The 18,357-nt window shown below is 40.9% G+C and overlaps 1 protein-coding gene across 4 annotated transcripts in view; it reads right to left on the reverse strand.

The window, feature by feature from the left end:
• The window catches only part of SLC6A11 (solute carrier family 6 member 11), a 110,829-nt gene that overhangs the window by 23,778 nt on the left and 68,694 nt on the right, over nt 1-18,357 (reverse strand). For all 4 annotated transcript variants that reach the window (XM_061357873.1, XM_061357875.1, XM_061357874.1 and 1 more), the window contains one exon: nt 17,832-17,966. In XM_061357873.1, coding sequence (XP_061213857.1) covers nt 17,832-17,966 — 135 coding nt within the window. The remainder of the gene's footprint in view (nt 1-17,831; nt 17,967-18,357) is intronic.

The following is an 18,357-nucleotide window of genomic DNA, read 5'->3' on the forward strand; positions in this document are numbered from 1 at the left end:
CAGTATTTACACTGCCTTGCATAGAGGGATGGATGAGGGCGGGCACCCTGACTGATTTCCAGAGTATTAACCATACTATGCAGCCCTGATTGCAGACATTTTAAAGAAGGGTAAATGTTTTTGTTCTGAATTATTATCCAAAGAATACACTTCGTTTAGAAATAAACTATACTTATGGAAAATAACATGAGGTTAAATGCTGTTTAATCTAGCTTCATTACAATTAATAATTCTCAAGAATTTTTTTTGAGCAATCTTCTTAGGAATACTTACCTTTGAAACAGGAGAGAATACGTTTACCGAAGCATGACAATTATTTGATCTTAAATACTTCCTTTTACTGAAAACAGATTAACCCTGACACTAAAGGGGACTTCCATTCATTTCTGCAATTTAGACGCTGTCCAAGTGCCTAGTGATGAATGCTAAAATGACACATTAACCCTGACTGAAGCAAAGTTTGACTGAGAAGTAGGATACTGTGTACTGTATATGTGACATTACTTAGAGTTGTTACCATAAAATGCTGATCCAAAGGTTTCAGATGCATTGAAGTAACTTAGTGCCATATATTATTCATAAGTAGTGATAACTAGAACACACATTAAAAATTAGTACAAATAACTGACATAGTCACATTGAACTGCATACAAACCACTCTTAAAATAGAGGCTAGATTTGTTGAAAGAAGCATTTCCTCAGTCTTGAATACTCTGCTAACCAACAGTTAGTACAGTAGCTGGCGTGCGTAAACCTGCAACTCAGAGGCAGGCAGACTGTAAAATCAGGCAGAAGTGGACCTCCCATGGTACTTGAGACTATGGCAGTAGCATACTTGTGATCTGTTCCATTTACAGTGCTCATACGCCCCACAGTTCCACAGCAAGGTCATGCAAAATCATGCACTCCCAGCCTGGTTTGTGTTGAATGGCACCTTAAAGCTCATCCAGTTCCAACCCCCTGCTACAGGCAGGGACACCTTCCACTAGAGCAGGTTGCTCCAAGTCCCTGGCCTTGATCACCCATAAATTCTAGATTCAAACATGAAGGAATGCGAATGCTCAGTTTCACAGAGCAATACTGCACTGATTATTATTTAGTTTTTAAAAGATCTCCCCTTTAAAATGTTCATTATCTCTTTGTTCAGTTCAGAAATCCCTTTCATGATACAAAAGATTCTCCTGACTGCAAGCATTTTGCGGAAGGAATTCCCACAGCAGTGTTTAGGTATTAGGACAATTGCAGTATGGTAAAAGAAGCATATACAAAGATTCTACCCTCATATACACTGCTGCAGACAGAGGAATCCCCTATTTCAGTCACTGCACTATCTGGCTGATTTGCAGATTTGAAAGATCAGCACTTAGTATGTAGTGCATAGCCAATGTCTTCATTCTTTGCATATGCACACAAAGATCTCATTACCTCCTGATGAAAAGAACTGTGTTTGACTGGAGAGTCTGTGTCAAGGGATATATAAAAGTGATCTATGTACCCATACTATAATCTGCTCCTGGGTGCATTCTGCAATGAGATCTAACAAGACTGCTTTCTTCCTTAAAGTGGGCTGTGCAGAGACTGCCAGGCACTGTCAATACAGGGAAAGAGCAGACAGAGTGGAAACAGCTCTCTTAAAATGGCTTTTCATTTTTACACGTTTATGCCTTGCTTGCTTGTTGTTGCATTTTCTGCAGTAGCAACCAGCTGTTTGGGGCAATAATGCATTACACATTTGATGCACTTTCTCAGATTAGATGGGATTACATTACTGCCTTCTTCAAACTGTGCTGGGAAAGCTGACATTGAATCTCAGTAATCTTTCTGCAGGATGTAGCTTCTACTCATACAACCTCTTTTCAGCGACTACAGTCAGCAGGTGATTGTGCTGAAAATGGTGTATCTCTATTGACTCTTCATGGAAAGCAGAGCAGCAGTCATAAAAGCACAGCTTCCTAACCCCCAGCATTGCCCTTCTCCAGCCACCACCAGAAACATAAAAGCCCAAAGTCAAACGAGGCAGCAGTCTGCCATGTTGACTTGCCCAGAGGTGAAGAATATATTTCCCCTTCTCAACTACTCTGGCGCAGTGCCGTGGGTGGGCACCTCAACACTGGATTCTGGCCCGGCTGCTGGAATTGGGCCACTGGCAGCTGCACTTCCAAAATTAAGAAACCAATCAATTTTCTGTAGCATTACCAGCACAGAATTCATCTCTACTCCCAGAGCCTGTTCCCTCTGCCACTTCTGTTCCTTCTATACTTGGCATTCAAAACATGAAAGAAGCTGCTGGTAAAGCTTAGAAACTACAGAATCAACTTCAATCAAGAGGCTATTGCTCCTTGTCATGGTTTATCCCCAGCCCAACTAAGTTGCAGGCAGCCTCTAGATCACTCCCCTCACTGCCCCAGTGGGGTGGAAGAACTTGGGGGAAAAAAAGGTAAAATCCCATGGGCTAAGATAAGAACAGCTTAATAATTGAAATAAAATAAAATATAATAACAACAAAACCAATACTGATAAAAGGAAATCAAGAGAGAGAGGAACAAGCCCCAAGGCAGGCAAGTGATGCACAAGATCTCCCCAGCCACTGACCAATGCCCAGGCCATCCCTGAGCAGTGACTGCTGCCCCCAGCCATCCCACAGTGTCTAAACTGAGTCTGTGGTCTGGAATATCCCTCTGGCTAGTTCATATATATGCGTCTATACTGTCATCCCCCAGTGTCTATACTGTCATCCCCCAGTGTCTGTACTGAGTCTGAGACACTGAAGAGTCCTTGGTTAGGTCATCTCTGCTGAGCAACAACTCAAACATCAGTGTTTTATCAATTCTATTCTCAGACTAAATCTAAGCCATAACACTGTTCCAGCTAGTAGGAAGAAAATTAACACTATCCCAGCCCAAACTAGGACATTCCTACCTGTTTCCTCTTTTGGAAGTGGTCACACCCATGTGGTTGAAGGTGATTTAAGTCTATTCTGATTTTCAGACGCATTTTGGAAAAATCTGTCACCAAAAGCTCTTTAGGAAACTAAGCATCTGTGGTCTGAGAAAGAAAGTCATTGCTTGAAAAGGAAATTGTAAGATAGGGAACATCAGATCAGCGTAAAGGAATAACTTTTATGGTGGAGGGAGGTCACCAACGGAATACTACAACCAACAACCTGTGCCTTTGCTGGCACAGCAAAGGTGACACAAAAGCTGGTCAGAGTAGCACAGATGATTATTAAAAAAGAAGTACATCCATACAGAGTAGGGGACAGCCTGCTGCAAGGTGTGAGGGGACAAGCTGACCATGAGCCCACAGTGTGCCCTCCAGGCAAAGAAATCCAACAGCATGCTGGGCTAAGCACGAGGAAGAGCGTTACCAGCATGTTCAGGGAGGTGGGTGATCCTTTTTCTCTGCCAAGCACTGTCGAGACAGGTCTGTATCACCGTGTCCAGTGCTGGAGTCCCAGTTCACGAGAGACATAGACTTCCTGGAGTCCAGTGAAAGACTACAAGTATGATTAAAGGGACTGTTGCATTTAACATGTGAGGAGTGATTGAGAGAGCTGGGACTGCTCAGACTAGAGAAGACTCCAGGGATTGTAATATGTTACAAGAAAGGAAACCAGTGTCTTCATCCTTGCAGATGTTGGACATGGTCTTTGGTGGACTTGGCAGTGTTGGGTTTACAGTTAGACTAAATGATCTTTTCCAACCTAAATGATTCTATGACCCTGAGCTTTGGGAAGTGAGGCTGGACTAGATCTCCTAAGTTGCCTGCCAGCCTCAACTATCCTGTGATTCTGTATGAGAACAGATTGAGTGGCCTAGGACTTCTTCAGCTGAGGAGACATGTCAGTGCAGTTTAACAAGTCATGGATGAGAAGTTAAATAAGAGTAAGAATACTTTGTCCACTGTTACTTCCAGTGCAGAAACTTTTGAATAATCAGATGAATTTTCTAGGGATCCAGTTCCAAAGGAATGAAAGGATGTAGCTCCTCCTAGTACAATTCACATACCTGTGAAACTTGTTGCCAAGAGATGTTGGAGATACTGTAAGTCTTCATGGGCTCTAGAGACCAGAAAACTACATGGAAGGGAAATTCACTGAGGATTTCTGAACATAAAAAGCCATGCAGACCTCAGGAGATCACCAGAGCTGAAAATATCTGTCTGCCCAAAGAGTTCAACAGACAAATATCATATATTCCCCTAGGAATCCTCATGGATCCATTGCAGGAGACAGCATAATGGGCTACATCAACTTTGTTCAAGGAAAGCTTTTATGTAAAGGATTATCTTATAGACTTTCAAGCAAATAACATAGTTTGATGCTTACTATAATGCTTACTGTTCTGCAGCAAAAAACGCTCACGGTGACTTGTCTGTGCATTCCACAAACTAACCTTTAGTAGTTATTTTCTTACAACCATTTTTATAATTCTCGTTTAAGAGAATTTAATCTCACCTGATGATACCAGTACCCAAACAAGGACTGTGATGTTTCCATGCCTATACAACTTCTGGCACAACCTCCCCTACCAATCCATGCCCAGGATAATGAATATGATGAATAATCGCTATTAAAAGATTAAAGACATAAATTAAACTATGAATCTGCAGCAGTCAGGCACAAACATGTTATTTTCCATTCAAATAAGCATATTCAAATAAGTTATGACTAGCTGGCTTATACTTAATCTTATTTTATAGTAGGAACACAGGAGACAGTACGTGCAGGGTAGACACCCCAGGACAGGGGACTTGCCAGTAGAAGCTGGGTGGAAATCCTCCAGCAGAAACAAGTTGGAACCACAGGTTATACATGAACTTGTGTTTAACAGTTCACAACTGACCTATCCAAAATTAATGGAATTAATTTATACTTTCGGCCTCCCACATCCCCCAGAGTTTCACCATTTAGTTATTCATTGTGTGAAATAACACATTCTTTTGTATTTCTCTAAGCCCACTACATCTCCATTTTTATAGCCTTTTGCCAAACCCAAGGGTTCCAGTAGGACCTCCTGAGTTACTGGCTGAGAGCCACACAAACAGGGAATGGTGCCTTGGCTGCAGAACTACAAGGGCTCTGCTCCAGTTTCAGGTCTGACAGTGTGTAAAAGGCTTTTGGTTTGGGGTTTTTTTTTAGCTATTCACAAAAAAAAACCAAACCACAAGTGACTGACTGCTGGCTGTACACTACCCTGTAGAGCTACCTCTGCTAGGTACAGGGAAGATCAGTATCCTAAGGAACATCACAGGGGGCCTATAGGGATGCTGTGGAGGGACTCTTCATTAGGGACTGTAGTGATAGGACAAGGGGTAATGGGTTAAAACTTAAACAGGGGAAGTTTAGACTGGATATAAGGAGGAAACTGTTTCCTGTTAGGGTGGTGAGGCACTGGAATGGGTTGCCCAGAAAGGTTGTGAATGCTCCATCTCTGGCAGTGTTCAGGGCCAGGTTAGACAAAGCCTTGGGTGAGATGGTTTAGTGTGAGGTGTCCCTGCCCATGGCAGGGGGGGTGGAACTGAATGATCTTAAGGTCCTTTCCAACCCTAACTATTCTATGATTCTATGAAATGATATGGTTCTCTGAAATGGTGCTCTAGCTACTTGTCTACAATACCACCAAAACTGTGGTCCAGCTTCCAACTGGTACCTGGTGAGTATCACAACTACAATTTATTTATTTGAAAAATATTTATTGCCTAAAGACCCAAAGGAATATTTTTAAAACATTCTTCACTTTAACAAGACTGTCTCTAGAAAATCTCTCAACTGAAACCAGTATTTAATAAACCAAAGGAAGGGTCCAAGTTACAATGCATTACCTATCGTTCTGTTATACAGTTACATGGTTAAATGCAGACAGCATTGATTTCACTGCCCACATAATAATCCAAATATTGCACTTCACAACCGTAGCCAAACCTGAATGCTGAGGCAAAATAAAGAATAAAGACGCAATTAAAAGTTAATTATCTTTTGCAAACAGTAATGAAAGGATTCAAATTACTAGCAAGACAGTCAAACACAAATATTATTTCACTTCAGCTACTTCTGTGCAGAGGAAACATACTGGGATAAAAATACAGAACAGAGGTATGGCTACATTCAATCAGTGCCAAGGTAGCCAGCCCACTGCCTTTTAATTGCTGCCCAAACTGGATTCTCAGGAAAAGACTACAGGAAACATTTCCCAAACCAATAAATTCCAATTTCATTCTAACTGATTAAACTGTATCAAAGCATTTTATGATTTTGTGTTTTCAAATGACCTGAGTACAAGGCAATGGAAATGCTCTCCACCGGGGGCCTTCATCTTTGCACTGCCCTCCCAAGAAGCCTGTGAGACACACCACCTCCCTTATTCCTGCCACAGACACAGCTAACCAAGGGGCTTCACACCGCATCACTCTGTTCCAGGAGTTCTCAGAGAAACAATCAGGGCCAGAGCACCTTAGCCCTTGCCTTTGGTACAGGCTTGGTGTTCGGTGCCTTACTTTGTGCCATGTTGTGCAATCACATTACAACTACAGACAATTATTTTCATTCAGTTGTTTTAATGCAGAAAACAAGTAGCACGAATGAGTCAAGGATACACAGAACTGTCTATGACATCCCAAGGAAGCACAAAGAAATGAAAACCAGTAAGTGTCTTTAAGCAACGATTAAGTCTAAATGAATGTGCCCCCACTGTGTACAGCAAACCCAAATGAGTTAAAAGTAAAAGCTACATATTACTTCTCTTACTCAGCCAAAACAGAACAGCAACTCTAGGAGCAAAAGTAAGACTCCATTAAGATTACCTCACAGCTAAACCTTCAGAATATCAATTCTGTGGCAGCAGTGCCCAGTACTAAAGTGTTTCAGTACGGATTCCTCCTCAAGGAGTGTATGGCACAAACCCAGGTATATGTATTCACTGCAGACTCACGGATCCATATTCACAAACAGAAACTCTGCTTCCTCATCCTGTAATCTCTTCTTCCTTGTACTTCACCAAAGATTAAGTCCTCAGCAAGGAACAGTCATTAACTAAGGCATTTTATAGAATCCTAGAATAACAAACTTCAGCTTAAAATTAATTTTTCCCCATACTCTTGATTTGCACGCAAGTCAGAAGCCTCCAATCCTGAATGTGAGGGCCAGCTAGGGGTGGGAAGTCTTACAGCATCTGTAACAGCCGGCAAGCACTGCCATTATGGGTGGAAACCAAGACTCCCAGGAAGGAATTTGTTCCGGTACATAAGGGTAGGTAGACAAACCATTGACTTGTTCTGCAGACTTGGACCAACCTGATGCTGCGGATGAAGAAGCATGGCCACAGCTCTGCAACTGGCAGGGTACCATCACATTGCTGCAATGATGATAAACGTGGTAAATACCATCTGAGTATGTGTCTCAGAGTTAATTACTGGTGAATGGTAGCTGGAATTTGCTTGGAACCAGACCAAGAGCCTGGCACCTACCCCAGGTTATGTGCCAAGAATCTCAGATTCCTCTAGCAAGCTTAGAACAACAACTTATCCAACTATCTCACATCTGAAGATTTTTACTTTTTTGGGGTTTTCTGGTTCTTCTCAGTTCCAAGTCACTGAGACTCCTCCTGCCTGTTTAAAGAAGCTCACATCACTAGGTAAGGACCTATTAATGACATCCAGCTCCATAAGCGGCTCAACAGATAGAAAAAATCAGAATGAGTTCCCTTAATAATCTTTACAAATAAAGGCAAAATTATAAACCAGATTTGTTTTAAACCTTCAGGCATAAACTTGTCATCTCTTCCCTGTGACGGATTTGTCTTGGAGAAGTTACTTTTGGAAACAAACTGATAGGCTAGGTTTACTTACAATGCTCATCTGAAACATTCAAAGAGCTGATGTGCCGGTAGGTGTTATTCCTAATACCCAGTCAGGAACATGGACTGATGTTCCAGCCAAAAACATCTTTGATGCTGTGTCTTTCCCTCAGAATCACTTCTTGCATGTTCCCCCTCCATGTGAAGGACAATTTGCTTCAGTCTGATACCTCCAATCTACAATACTCAGTGCAATAGGATGGAAAAAGGACAAAAAGGGATTGCGGTTTTGTTTACTTCTTCTTCTTTCCCACTTGCTGACAACTCAATTAGCCATGTGTTCTTCAGTTCTTTTTGGTAATAAACATTCAGTTCTTACTTCTATTTGCACCCATGACTGCAACTACAGTAAAAATTTAAGCCAGTGGATAAAAAGACCAAACACACACCCCCCTAGACCTAAAGAGAGAGCGCTATTAATATTTTACTATTTGGAGTTGTGTTTGACAGATGGGGTTCTTTAACAACTGACTTCTTCAGTGACTATATGTTTTTTGTAACCTAACCTACTTACATATCTGCAGGTAAATGGAGTTACAAAAATACAGTTATCAGTGCTATACCAGTACTGAAAATCATTGCCTGGTTAGCCTCAAAATACCCAGGACAGTAAATTAGCCTCTATGTTATTGACTTCTGCCTCATTCACTGGAGCTGAAGTAGCTGCATCTGCTCTGGCTGTAAGACTGCGCTCATTCCAAGTGCCCTAGACAATTAGTTCAAAAAAGGCACTTATAGGACTGATGCAAATGGTGAGTGACTGAGCTACACTTCCAAAACTCCTTCCCCTCTCCACTGACAAAAGAGGCAGTCATCTACAAAGTCGGAAACTTGCTTACACATGCCATAATCACACATTATATATGTAATGTTGATTATGACAACTCCAGACCACCTTATCTACTTTGTTGTGAAGTTCAAGATACAGAACAGACCATTTTAGTTTGTAATCTCAAATCATGCACCACATTTTCTGCCTTCCTGCAGAAGCTCACTGAGTGCTAGTGCCCCAACTGTACTTTTTTCAGTGCTTCAACTACTGCAATCATTTTCCACCTATGTTCTGCTCACCTTCATGGATAGATAAACAAGTTCCTTTAGACCTCCAGGCTGGGAATGTACCAGCTTTCACTATACCTGTTTGTGAGCATCCCTCAGAGTCACCATGCTGTTTTATTATTTTACACAGAGGATTTAGAGGATCTGAAAAGAAGGGGTTGTTTTTGGAGTGGCAGGAACTGTATACCCAACTGGCAAATGCTAGTAAACAAGCCACTCAAGTTTCACTTGAATTCTCTGTGAGCCTAGTCCTTTTTAAAGAGAGCTGGGCAATGAAAAACCTTTCTTTTATGGCACACAGCTGGCATAAACTTCAAGTAAAACCAAGTTCAAGATGGAAAAAGGAATAGAATAAAAAAACCCATAAACGCCATTTAGGAATTGTATTCAGAGCCTGCAGTTCTTTACACTAAGGGGGCTACTGAAAATATTGGCATAGAGCAAACGTTTAATTTCACAGATTCAGTTTAATTTACATTCTTTGTAAAATGGTGTCAAACAGTCAAGGTGTTTGGTCAAACCCAGGAAGGTTATTTTGGAAGTTAAATGTTGTTTTTCTCATTTTTTGCTTAAATGAAGCAACTGAATTTTGATTCCTAAACACGAGTTTGTTTCAAAGTGTAACAATAATAGTAAAAAGAATTAAGCAGAACACCTCTTTAAAATAAAACCACTTTTTAAAGTGCTTGTCTGCTTGAAATGCTTTGCATTTGTTCTGCTAAAATATCCATATGTGAACACAGAACTGAAGTGCAAATTCACCAGGAACCAGGTTCTGCCTCCCATTCTTCCCAAATCCAGCTGCACTTTCTTGATTCAGCCATTCTCTGACAGTTCACATAGGCTGACAAGCAAACAGATGAGAGACTGGTGAACCCAGATAGGAAACAGCAACATCTGATCATTTCCTGCCAAGTTTGTAACAAATTTACTCAACGCACTTTCTGGCCTCTTCTCTTTGTGATTCTTTCCTTATCCTTATTTACAGTCCTAAATTGGAAGAGTAGTGTCTGGTTTGCACTCACGTAACAAAACATATGATATCACCTCTGTGCTCTGATGGAATCTTCTTGCACCCATGATTCTGGTGCAAATGGTCACAGAATGCTCAGTTCATTTGAGCCTCAGTGTTTAAAGTAGCTGTCTATAAACATCCATATGGGAAAATATGTTAAAATATGGAAATCTAAGACTGTAGACACAGTTAAGTAAGGTATCTTCAAAAATATTAATGACCATTACAGGAATTCCTGTACTACAATTCTTTTTTCTGGAATTTAACATTAACACAGGAATAAATTTATGTCTTAAAAGACTCTTCTTCCAGAGAAAAAGAATATGAACTCTATCCCCAAGTCACATAATGCACCACAGCAGAATCTAAAGTTATGAAATCCCATCCTATTATTCATCTTCATGGGAAATTCTGATGATGTAACTTTAGTGTGTATATGTGTTTGTGTGTTTAAACATATTGCAAAGCATAAGGAAGAAACAGTTACGCAGTGCTAGGTAAAGCAGTCAGCAATCAATCCAGCTTCAACTGCCGAAACAAAAACTCTACTAATACAGTGGAGTTTCTTTACCCATAAGGAAGGAATAGTCAGCAACTGAGCATAGTCATTAAGAGCAGAGAGCATCAGAAAACCACAGCTGCCAATACACACATCTTCCCATTTGCTCTCCTGGATGTGGATCCTTGCTGTGAGCTGCCTGGCAGCTGGTGACAGTTTGTGATGGGGCAGACAGTGTGTTCTCCTACATGCATTAGGGCAGTGTGCCAGCAACTGTCACCAGTCACCACCCACCTTCTCTTCCCAGCTTCCCTCTCCTTACTCCCCATCACCTTATCCTCCTTTTCCCATACTGCCCTTGCAAATAAGGCACATATGTACACACAGGTGTCTTACAAACTATATCCCAGCAGATACAAAAGGCATGGTAGGGAAAGGGGAGGACAGCGAAAGGCACATGCAGTTATAAGATAACCTACATAACCCATAGCTCTCTTATACCACCCTGGAGGAAGGCACCTTTTCTGTTCCTTTGTGCCTCCTCATTTTGAATTTCCATTGGTTTGGGGAATACCTTTGGGGAGAACTTCAGTACCAATCTGTAGGCTACTTCTGAGGGAAAAACAGGTGAGCTCCCAACTCCCTTCAGTAGAAGCCTGAGGCAGAGAGCACTCCAGGCTGATGGTGAGGCCCTGTGCACAGCAGCTCTCCAGTGGGAGAGCTGGGGTGTACACAAGGCGCTTCAGCCATTCCTACTTTCCTGCAGGTGTTTGCCCAGCCTGCTTTTTCTTGGATTCTTTTGAGAATTCAACTGTTATTCCAGTCCTAGAATGGAAATAAAAAGAATCTCAGAAATGTCTGGGGGCTTGGAAAGCTGTTTTGTTTTTTCTTCATGCAGATCTTTAAAGAATAATCTTTAGGAGCACTGATTTATAAACAGTAAGTAACAGATTTTCTGCACATCATTCCACTAGTCCAGCAAATTTCTCTTTTTCTTTTTTCTCTCATTCCTCTGGAATAACAAGATTAACAAGAATTCTGTTGGCAAGTCTTGAAATAACTATGTATTTCCAGTGCCTCTATTTGTATGGCATCATATACCCACTTGTGACTGTCACAGAAATAGCATGGAATATTTATTTGTTTCACTTACTACCCTCACTGTGCACAAGGTCCCTTATTGTTATTTCCATACATCACTTAGTATTTCTCGTAACCATTTTTAATGTCACCTGAAAATACTGAATTTTCAACAGCAGCTTTTCTCCTGCTTGTAGACTTGACTTCTAGAGCAGCTGGCAGACTGGAGTCATGGATAGCATTTGCAGTTCCTTAGATGTTCCTGGGAATGTTAATCAGTTTACGCACAAAAAGGCTTTTCAAGTTTATCTTCCAGCTGCCATCATTGTCAACAGTGAAAAATCTCTCCCTGTTATGCCAATACACTGAGCTAATACGTGGATCCTGTCTCCCTCCAGTGGCATACCGCATTAGCCATAAAGTCTAATATAGTACAATTAGAGCTTCCCTAGAGCTCAGATGATGTCTCTCCATTACCAAGGCTGCTAAGGGGTTGCAGGGATAGCTGGAAGAGATTTCATGTGGCCTAGAAGCCCCAGGAAATTACAAAATGACCCCATTCTTTCCACAAGTCTCTTCTAACTCTGCCAAAATCTGCTGTTGCCTGCTCAGCTTGCTGTTGCTTGTGTAGCAATAGCAGGAAACATAAGGAAAAAACATGGGGAGAAGCAAACTATTTGTTCAGGGCTTGAAATACATCTCCAAAGCAATAACTGCACTTCTGAAGTCACATTTGCTTATAAAAATTAATAGTCACAACATTATGCCATTGAAAAAAACATAGAGTCGTATTGAAGCATAAAAAGGTACGTCACGTTCTCCCACAGACACCAGCAGGTTTGCAATGATGTATTCAATTTAGGTCATGCCTTTCCCACAGCATACTTAAATACAGCTCAAATCTTTGCACAATGAAGTGACCTGTGCAGTGAACAGCTCCTAAGCTGTTCCATGCATTTACAGAGGAAGCATGAATGTTCCATGCATTGCAGCAGAAGGCCCTGAATGGTTTCAGCCTTTTGAGGTGTACCTGCCCAATCACTGGAGTGCAGATTCACCATGACAGAACAGTGAGTGTTCCTTCAAGCAGGGAAATGAAGTTCTGATTTTGAGCAGGGAAAATGTAATGTGCTCCAGGACTTGCCTTTAGTCTTTGCAGAAAAGGGAATAGCATCCATTTCTATGGAGCTTTGTTAAACACCTCTGCCCTTCCAGGAAGAGCACAGCATTACAGCAATGTGCTGGTCCTCCTATTCTTTGAGGCCACATAAACACTTTGTAATGTAAAAGCTGTAGTACACAGTAAAAGGAAATAGTTCCTCATTGTGGAGATTGTAAACTGCATTACAGGGCAAAATGTTTGTAAACATCACAGAAGTCTATACCCTGCACTTACCATTTAAAATCCAGGTAATTTGTAATCCTGGTGCAAAAAGCAGACCTTAAGAATAAATTCTTTCTCAAGTTTAAACTTTAAAAGTTTGGGCAGTGATTATTACTGAGCAGCAACATGAGAGCCACACAGTCACCAGCAGGACGTTTTTCCTCTTGTTGAAAGGACAGTTTGAAATTTAGTTTCTATATCAAATGAACAAAGACTGATAGTTCAAAGATACATGTGTAAAGTCAGAGCTGTAGCTCTATAGACAGTAAATTCAGGTCAGGATTTTCAGACCTGTGGCCCTTGTATGTGTTTCTGGCATCTCTCAGTTAAATTTACTGCAACTCATGTGGTGCATCACAACTGCCTCATTCAGAAAGCAAATACCTCGTGAAGCAAACAATATAGAGAATGGCAGGAAATTCATAGGAAAAATAAGAGTAACTGTTAACAGAACTGGACATCTCATTACCACTGTTTTTTCCCTGTTAATTGATTTTTAAGAAATGGCTGTCCAAATTCTTCTGAAAACCACTCAAAACTGCAGAAAATTGCTGAAGGTGTTACTAGACATAGCGGTATAAAAAGGTTGGTGAGATCTAGGACACATGCCCTGCCTCTGAACCCTTTCACCAAGCACTATGCTTAAAAGCCGGGCTTATCACCCAGTATTGGGCATGTCTTCAAGAAGTGCATTTCTCTTTAGACTGAAGCTTCTGACATTCCAAACAGATTAAAGCATCAAAAGATTCTCCAGCAATCAGCTGTCATTTCATTGCTACCACAGGAAAAATCCTTTACATTTGAAGGCTCAGGATGCTTAGACTGATACATTACAGCTCTAAAGTCCACCACTTGGGAATCCATACAGTTCCCTTGATTTTCTGAGCACAAAATGAAAACACCAAAAATGAAAACAGTTTGTTTCAAAGCTAGTGGAGCATTTCTGTTCTCTTCTGCCTTTGAACACAGAGGTTTCCTTCTGCCTCAAGGTGGCAATACAACTGTGATAGCTGCTCGCTTCCAGGGCTGCGTGTACCAGAACTGAATCAGTCTGGCTTATTTCTCCTGCTGTTAAGCCATCAGCAAAACAACTCTGCAGTGTTATTGAACACTGGAAAGGAAAAATTATGGGAAGATAAATTCTCAAACATGTTTCCAGTTTGGATTTTCAAAAAAAGGATTTAAGAAAATATTCTCTTTACAGCTCTGCAGTATTCTCAAATGTGTCTCACATACCTGAATATTATAATTAGCTTAATTGGTTAGCAATTATTGACATCTTTTCTTAAAAGTATAATTTAATGGACATGCTCCAACATACAAAGATGATGTTAAGGAAGGAGTGAGTAACTAGCAAAATAAACTCATGCTAAACTGAAAATTAAGGAGTTTGTAATGAAAATTCCCCTGTATCTTTCAGGTAATTTGCCCTGTTATTCATTTATCATGCTTAATGTTCACGTGAGAGTGTATCAGAGATAAAGTACAACCTGTATTCATACAAGTGTGTTCTCATAGGACCATTTCAATTTGAAAAATCCCTTAAGACTCATCACTGTCAAGTCCAGCACTAAACCATGTCCCCAGGTGTCACATCTACACATCTTTTAAATACCTCCAGGGATGGTGACTTCACCGCTTCCCTGGGCAGGCTGCTCCAGGGCTTGACATCCCTTTCCAGGAAGAAACTTCTATGTACAATTCAGCTGTGAAACCCAGATTAACTGAATTTGTTCAAGATTTTGGTAAGCACCTACTGTTGTGAGAAGAGTGCAATTCTGACTGGGTTGACAGGCTCACCCCCAGTAACTCAGCCAGTTACTAACATGCAAACATACAATAAGCAAGAAGGAGAATCCACTGCTACAGCAGGGTTTTAATTTACACAGGTATGTTTTCCACATCATTGACCATAATATTACTCCTTGAGCCATCAAACTGGTACAACTGCTGATCCCCAACTGATTTAACCTCTTCCATGCACAGATGTTTGGAAAATCCCATTATGAAGCAGCAAATACTTTCCCCCCAAAAGAGCAGTGAGTAACACACACAAACACAATTACATATCGGGGGACAACTAGAACCACACTCTGGGTCAGGCATGCACACAAAACCCATCCTGTTTACTTTGCTAAATACTTCTTTTTGTGTGAGCTATAACTCAGGAAAGACTTCATATTTAAGTTCTGAACAGTACCTGTACCCTTCAGATTGGGGTAGAGGGACACATTTCAAGCCAATTTAAGGCTCTAGAGGCCTCACTGTTGATGAAACAAAGCATTTCTGAAGCTTAAGTATGGTACTCCACTATTATAATGAAAAGTGATTGGTATGAGCTCTACAGATACACAGGACAAAAGATGGCATTTTCAGACCAGGAGGACTCAGTCTGCTGGAGAGATAGAATATAAAAATGAAATAGAGAACACAGCACTTGAAAGCTAAGAGGAACTGAAAAGAGAGATGAATAGCTGCTTAGAAAGCTATAACGAACCATGGAATGCAAATTACATAAAGACAAAAGCTTCAAGAACTCCAAACTAAAGCAAGCCTTGAAGAGAAACTTAATTTATTTAACCCACAGTAAACACAGTTGGCGCTATGGTTCAAATACTGCTCCTCTAATACAGACATATTAGCCTCCCTGGAACATTATTCCAACAGGCCTCCAGCTCGTACACACGCACTGTGCTACGAGATTGTGAAGCAAATGCAAAGAAACAAGAGTAAAGATAAAAACCGAAAGCACCAGTGGCAAGGTTAGTTCAGTTGTCCTATACATGCTTGGCAAAAACCTCTGGAACAGACTGAGGAGAGGCTTATGGAATGGGCTTTTTTTGATACAAAAATTCACAGGCTTAAACATTATTAAGGTCTACATTTCTGTAAAAGGGAAAATGTCATATATTTATCTTGTTACCACTGAAAGTTGCAATACAGCTGAACCAATTCCTTTCCACCATTTTTAATTAAAAAAATGCTGCCAAATTCAGTTTTAAATTTCCTCCAAACTTCTTTTATTCCTTGCAAACTGACCTGAAATCCTGCTAATAACTCAGAAATCTTTCTTCAGAAACTGATTAGTCTCAACAAAATTTCGAATTTTTAATGAAACTGCATTCTTTCCAACACAAAAATCATTCTCTACAACCATTTCATCACACATATTATGTTTAAATTACATACAGTAGCGCTCGAGATCTCTGTTATAGTTCATTCTACTTCAGCTTTTTTCCTACAAAAAGCTGCTTAAAATCCTAAGGCAGGAGTATGGCAATATGTCAGTTAAAGTCTCAGTGAAACACAGAATAAACTGGCTTGTTAAATCAATCCATTAAGCCTTCTGAAAAGACATCCCAGTATCAGCCAAGCACTATGTGTGGGACAATCAGATACATCCGCACGTGCCTTTTAAGGGCTCTGTACTTCACAGACTGCTTAGGCTAATACCATGTGCTTTGGGAATTGTCATGGCAACGGTGTATTTCCTTACAAATGGATCAGTATAGTAAACAGGCATATAAAACCCCCTTGTAGCCTGACAATAATGTCTCTTAAGCTTGCATGCCCTCCCTCAATGACACACAGAAGCAAGGGTGGTGGTGGCATGTGAAAAATCCACACACAAGGCAAAATCCTGTTAACAGGCATCTGGCACAGCACTGGGCGAGTGGACGGAGCAACAGCTTGCCAGCAGGGCTGCCTGCATACTCAGTCCACAGATTTCATGTGTGGGGGAATCATCACTGTGTAGTACAAGAGTACTCAGTGAGCACTTGCTGTTAATCACAAGATGGTTTGGGTTGGAAGGGGCTTTATGGCTCATCCAGTTCCAACCCCCTGCCACGGGCAGGGGCCCCTTCCACTAGAGCAGCTTGCTCCAAGCCCCTGTGTCCAACCTGGCCTTGAACACTGCCAGGGATGGGGCAGCCACAGCTTCTCTGGGCACCCTGTGCCAGCGCCTCAGCACCCTCACAGGGAAGAGCTTCTGCCTAAGCTAGTTAAGGCAGTGAGTGATGAGCTGTCAGAACCACACAGCAGGATGAAACACTAGTTAAAACTGGGCAAAATGAACAGATTACCACCCATGTTCTCAGGTAAACAAATTTCTTGTCTCTGCTAAAATAAATTAAGCCACACGGGTGTATGTGACCCATGTAAATGCTCACACATTCTCAGTAAACAGATTAAAAAACATGATTTGGACAAATATTCCCAAACTCCCTTTCTACCTCCATCTCAGTGTCCATTTAATATTGTAACAGTCTTAGGAGTAACACTGTATAATATCTTCTACACTGCCAAGCCAGGTAAGTAAAAGGCTGTCTGCAACCTGTCAGGTTTTCTAGAGCTTGTGTCATTTTGCTTCTTTGCTATCAGACAAATGATATATAATAATAACTGTTTCATTGTACTCATCTGTCACCAAAAAAAAAATCAGCTTAATCCTGTATTTCCATGTTCAACTCTACTTTGGAAACAATGAAAAAGAGTGTTCTTGGCTTCAGTACTTCATCCCTCCTTGACTGCATATACAGACTTCTGCTTCAAAGACAACAGTCATCTCAATGCTTAATTACTCTACTAATTTTGACTGAGATTTAGAGTTGGAATAAGCAGAGAACCACAAAATGGCCAAGTCTCAGTTAAATTCATTCCTGCTGAACCTGTGGCAAGGATTTTGCCCATCTGTAGCAGAAGCAGCAACTGCAGCTGAACACTGGAAAATCCTGAAAACCAAGGGCACTTTTCTAGTAGAAGAATTGTATATTCCAGCACATGTAAGCAGCAATGGCTTTAAAGCCCTAGCCACAATTCCAGACCTCTGACAATGAACAACTACCCAGCAAGCACCTCCATTCAAACTTAAAAATCAAGAAAACTCTTGCAGTTTTACCCAGTCAGAGAGGAAAATAAATAGAGGGACCATGATCCTACCTGTGGGTCAGACAGTCGGGAAAGGTCAGGGTACAAGTAGAATTTTATCCCCTCGGAAGCACCTGGTAACGTTACTCCACGAATGAGGAGAATCATCAACATGATATAGGGGAAGGTGGCTGTAACATACACAACCTAGCAAGAAAAAGCAAACGTTAGAAAAATATTTTCTTCCAACTGCAGAAAAGCCCACCCGATTTCCACATCCATTTTGCCATTGGTTAAAAACCAAATCCTTTCTAGAAGAAAAGTGCTTTGGATGCCTTTGCTCATGCAGGTGAATTTTATCCTTCGATCTTCCCTTCTAAACTATGTCTTGTAGGAAAGGTCCACACATTTTTATAGAGAGATTGGGAAGTTCTTCAAGTATATTATCTGCTCTGTCTTGGTAGCAGGAGACCAGACATTAGACTCTAGCGTACCTAACACCCTTACCACCTACTATTTCAAATACAGATACAGGGAGTTACCTTGTAATAGCAAGTAATTAATTGCATTCTATATATTTCATAGCAACATACACAAG

This window comes from Neopsephotus bourkii, unplaced genomic scaffold (assembly GCF_033783945.1).
Source record: "Neopsephotus bourkii isolate Nb327-2 ecotype Australia unplaced genomic scaffold, CSIRO-AGI_Nbou_v1 NB_923, whole genome shotgun sequence".
NCBI classification, from domain to species: domain Eukaryota; kingdom Metazoa; phylum Chordata; class Aves; order Psittaciformes; family Psittacidae; genus Neopsephotus; species Neopsephotus bourkii.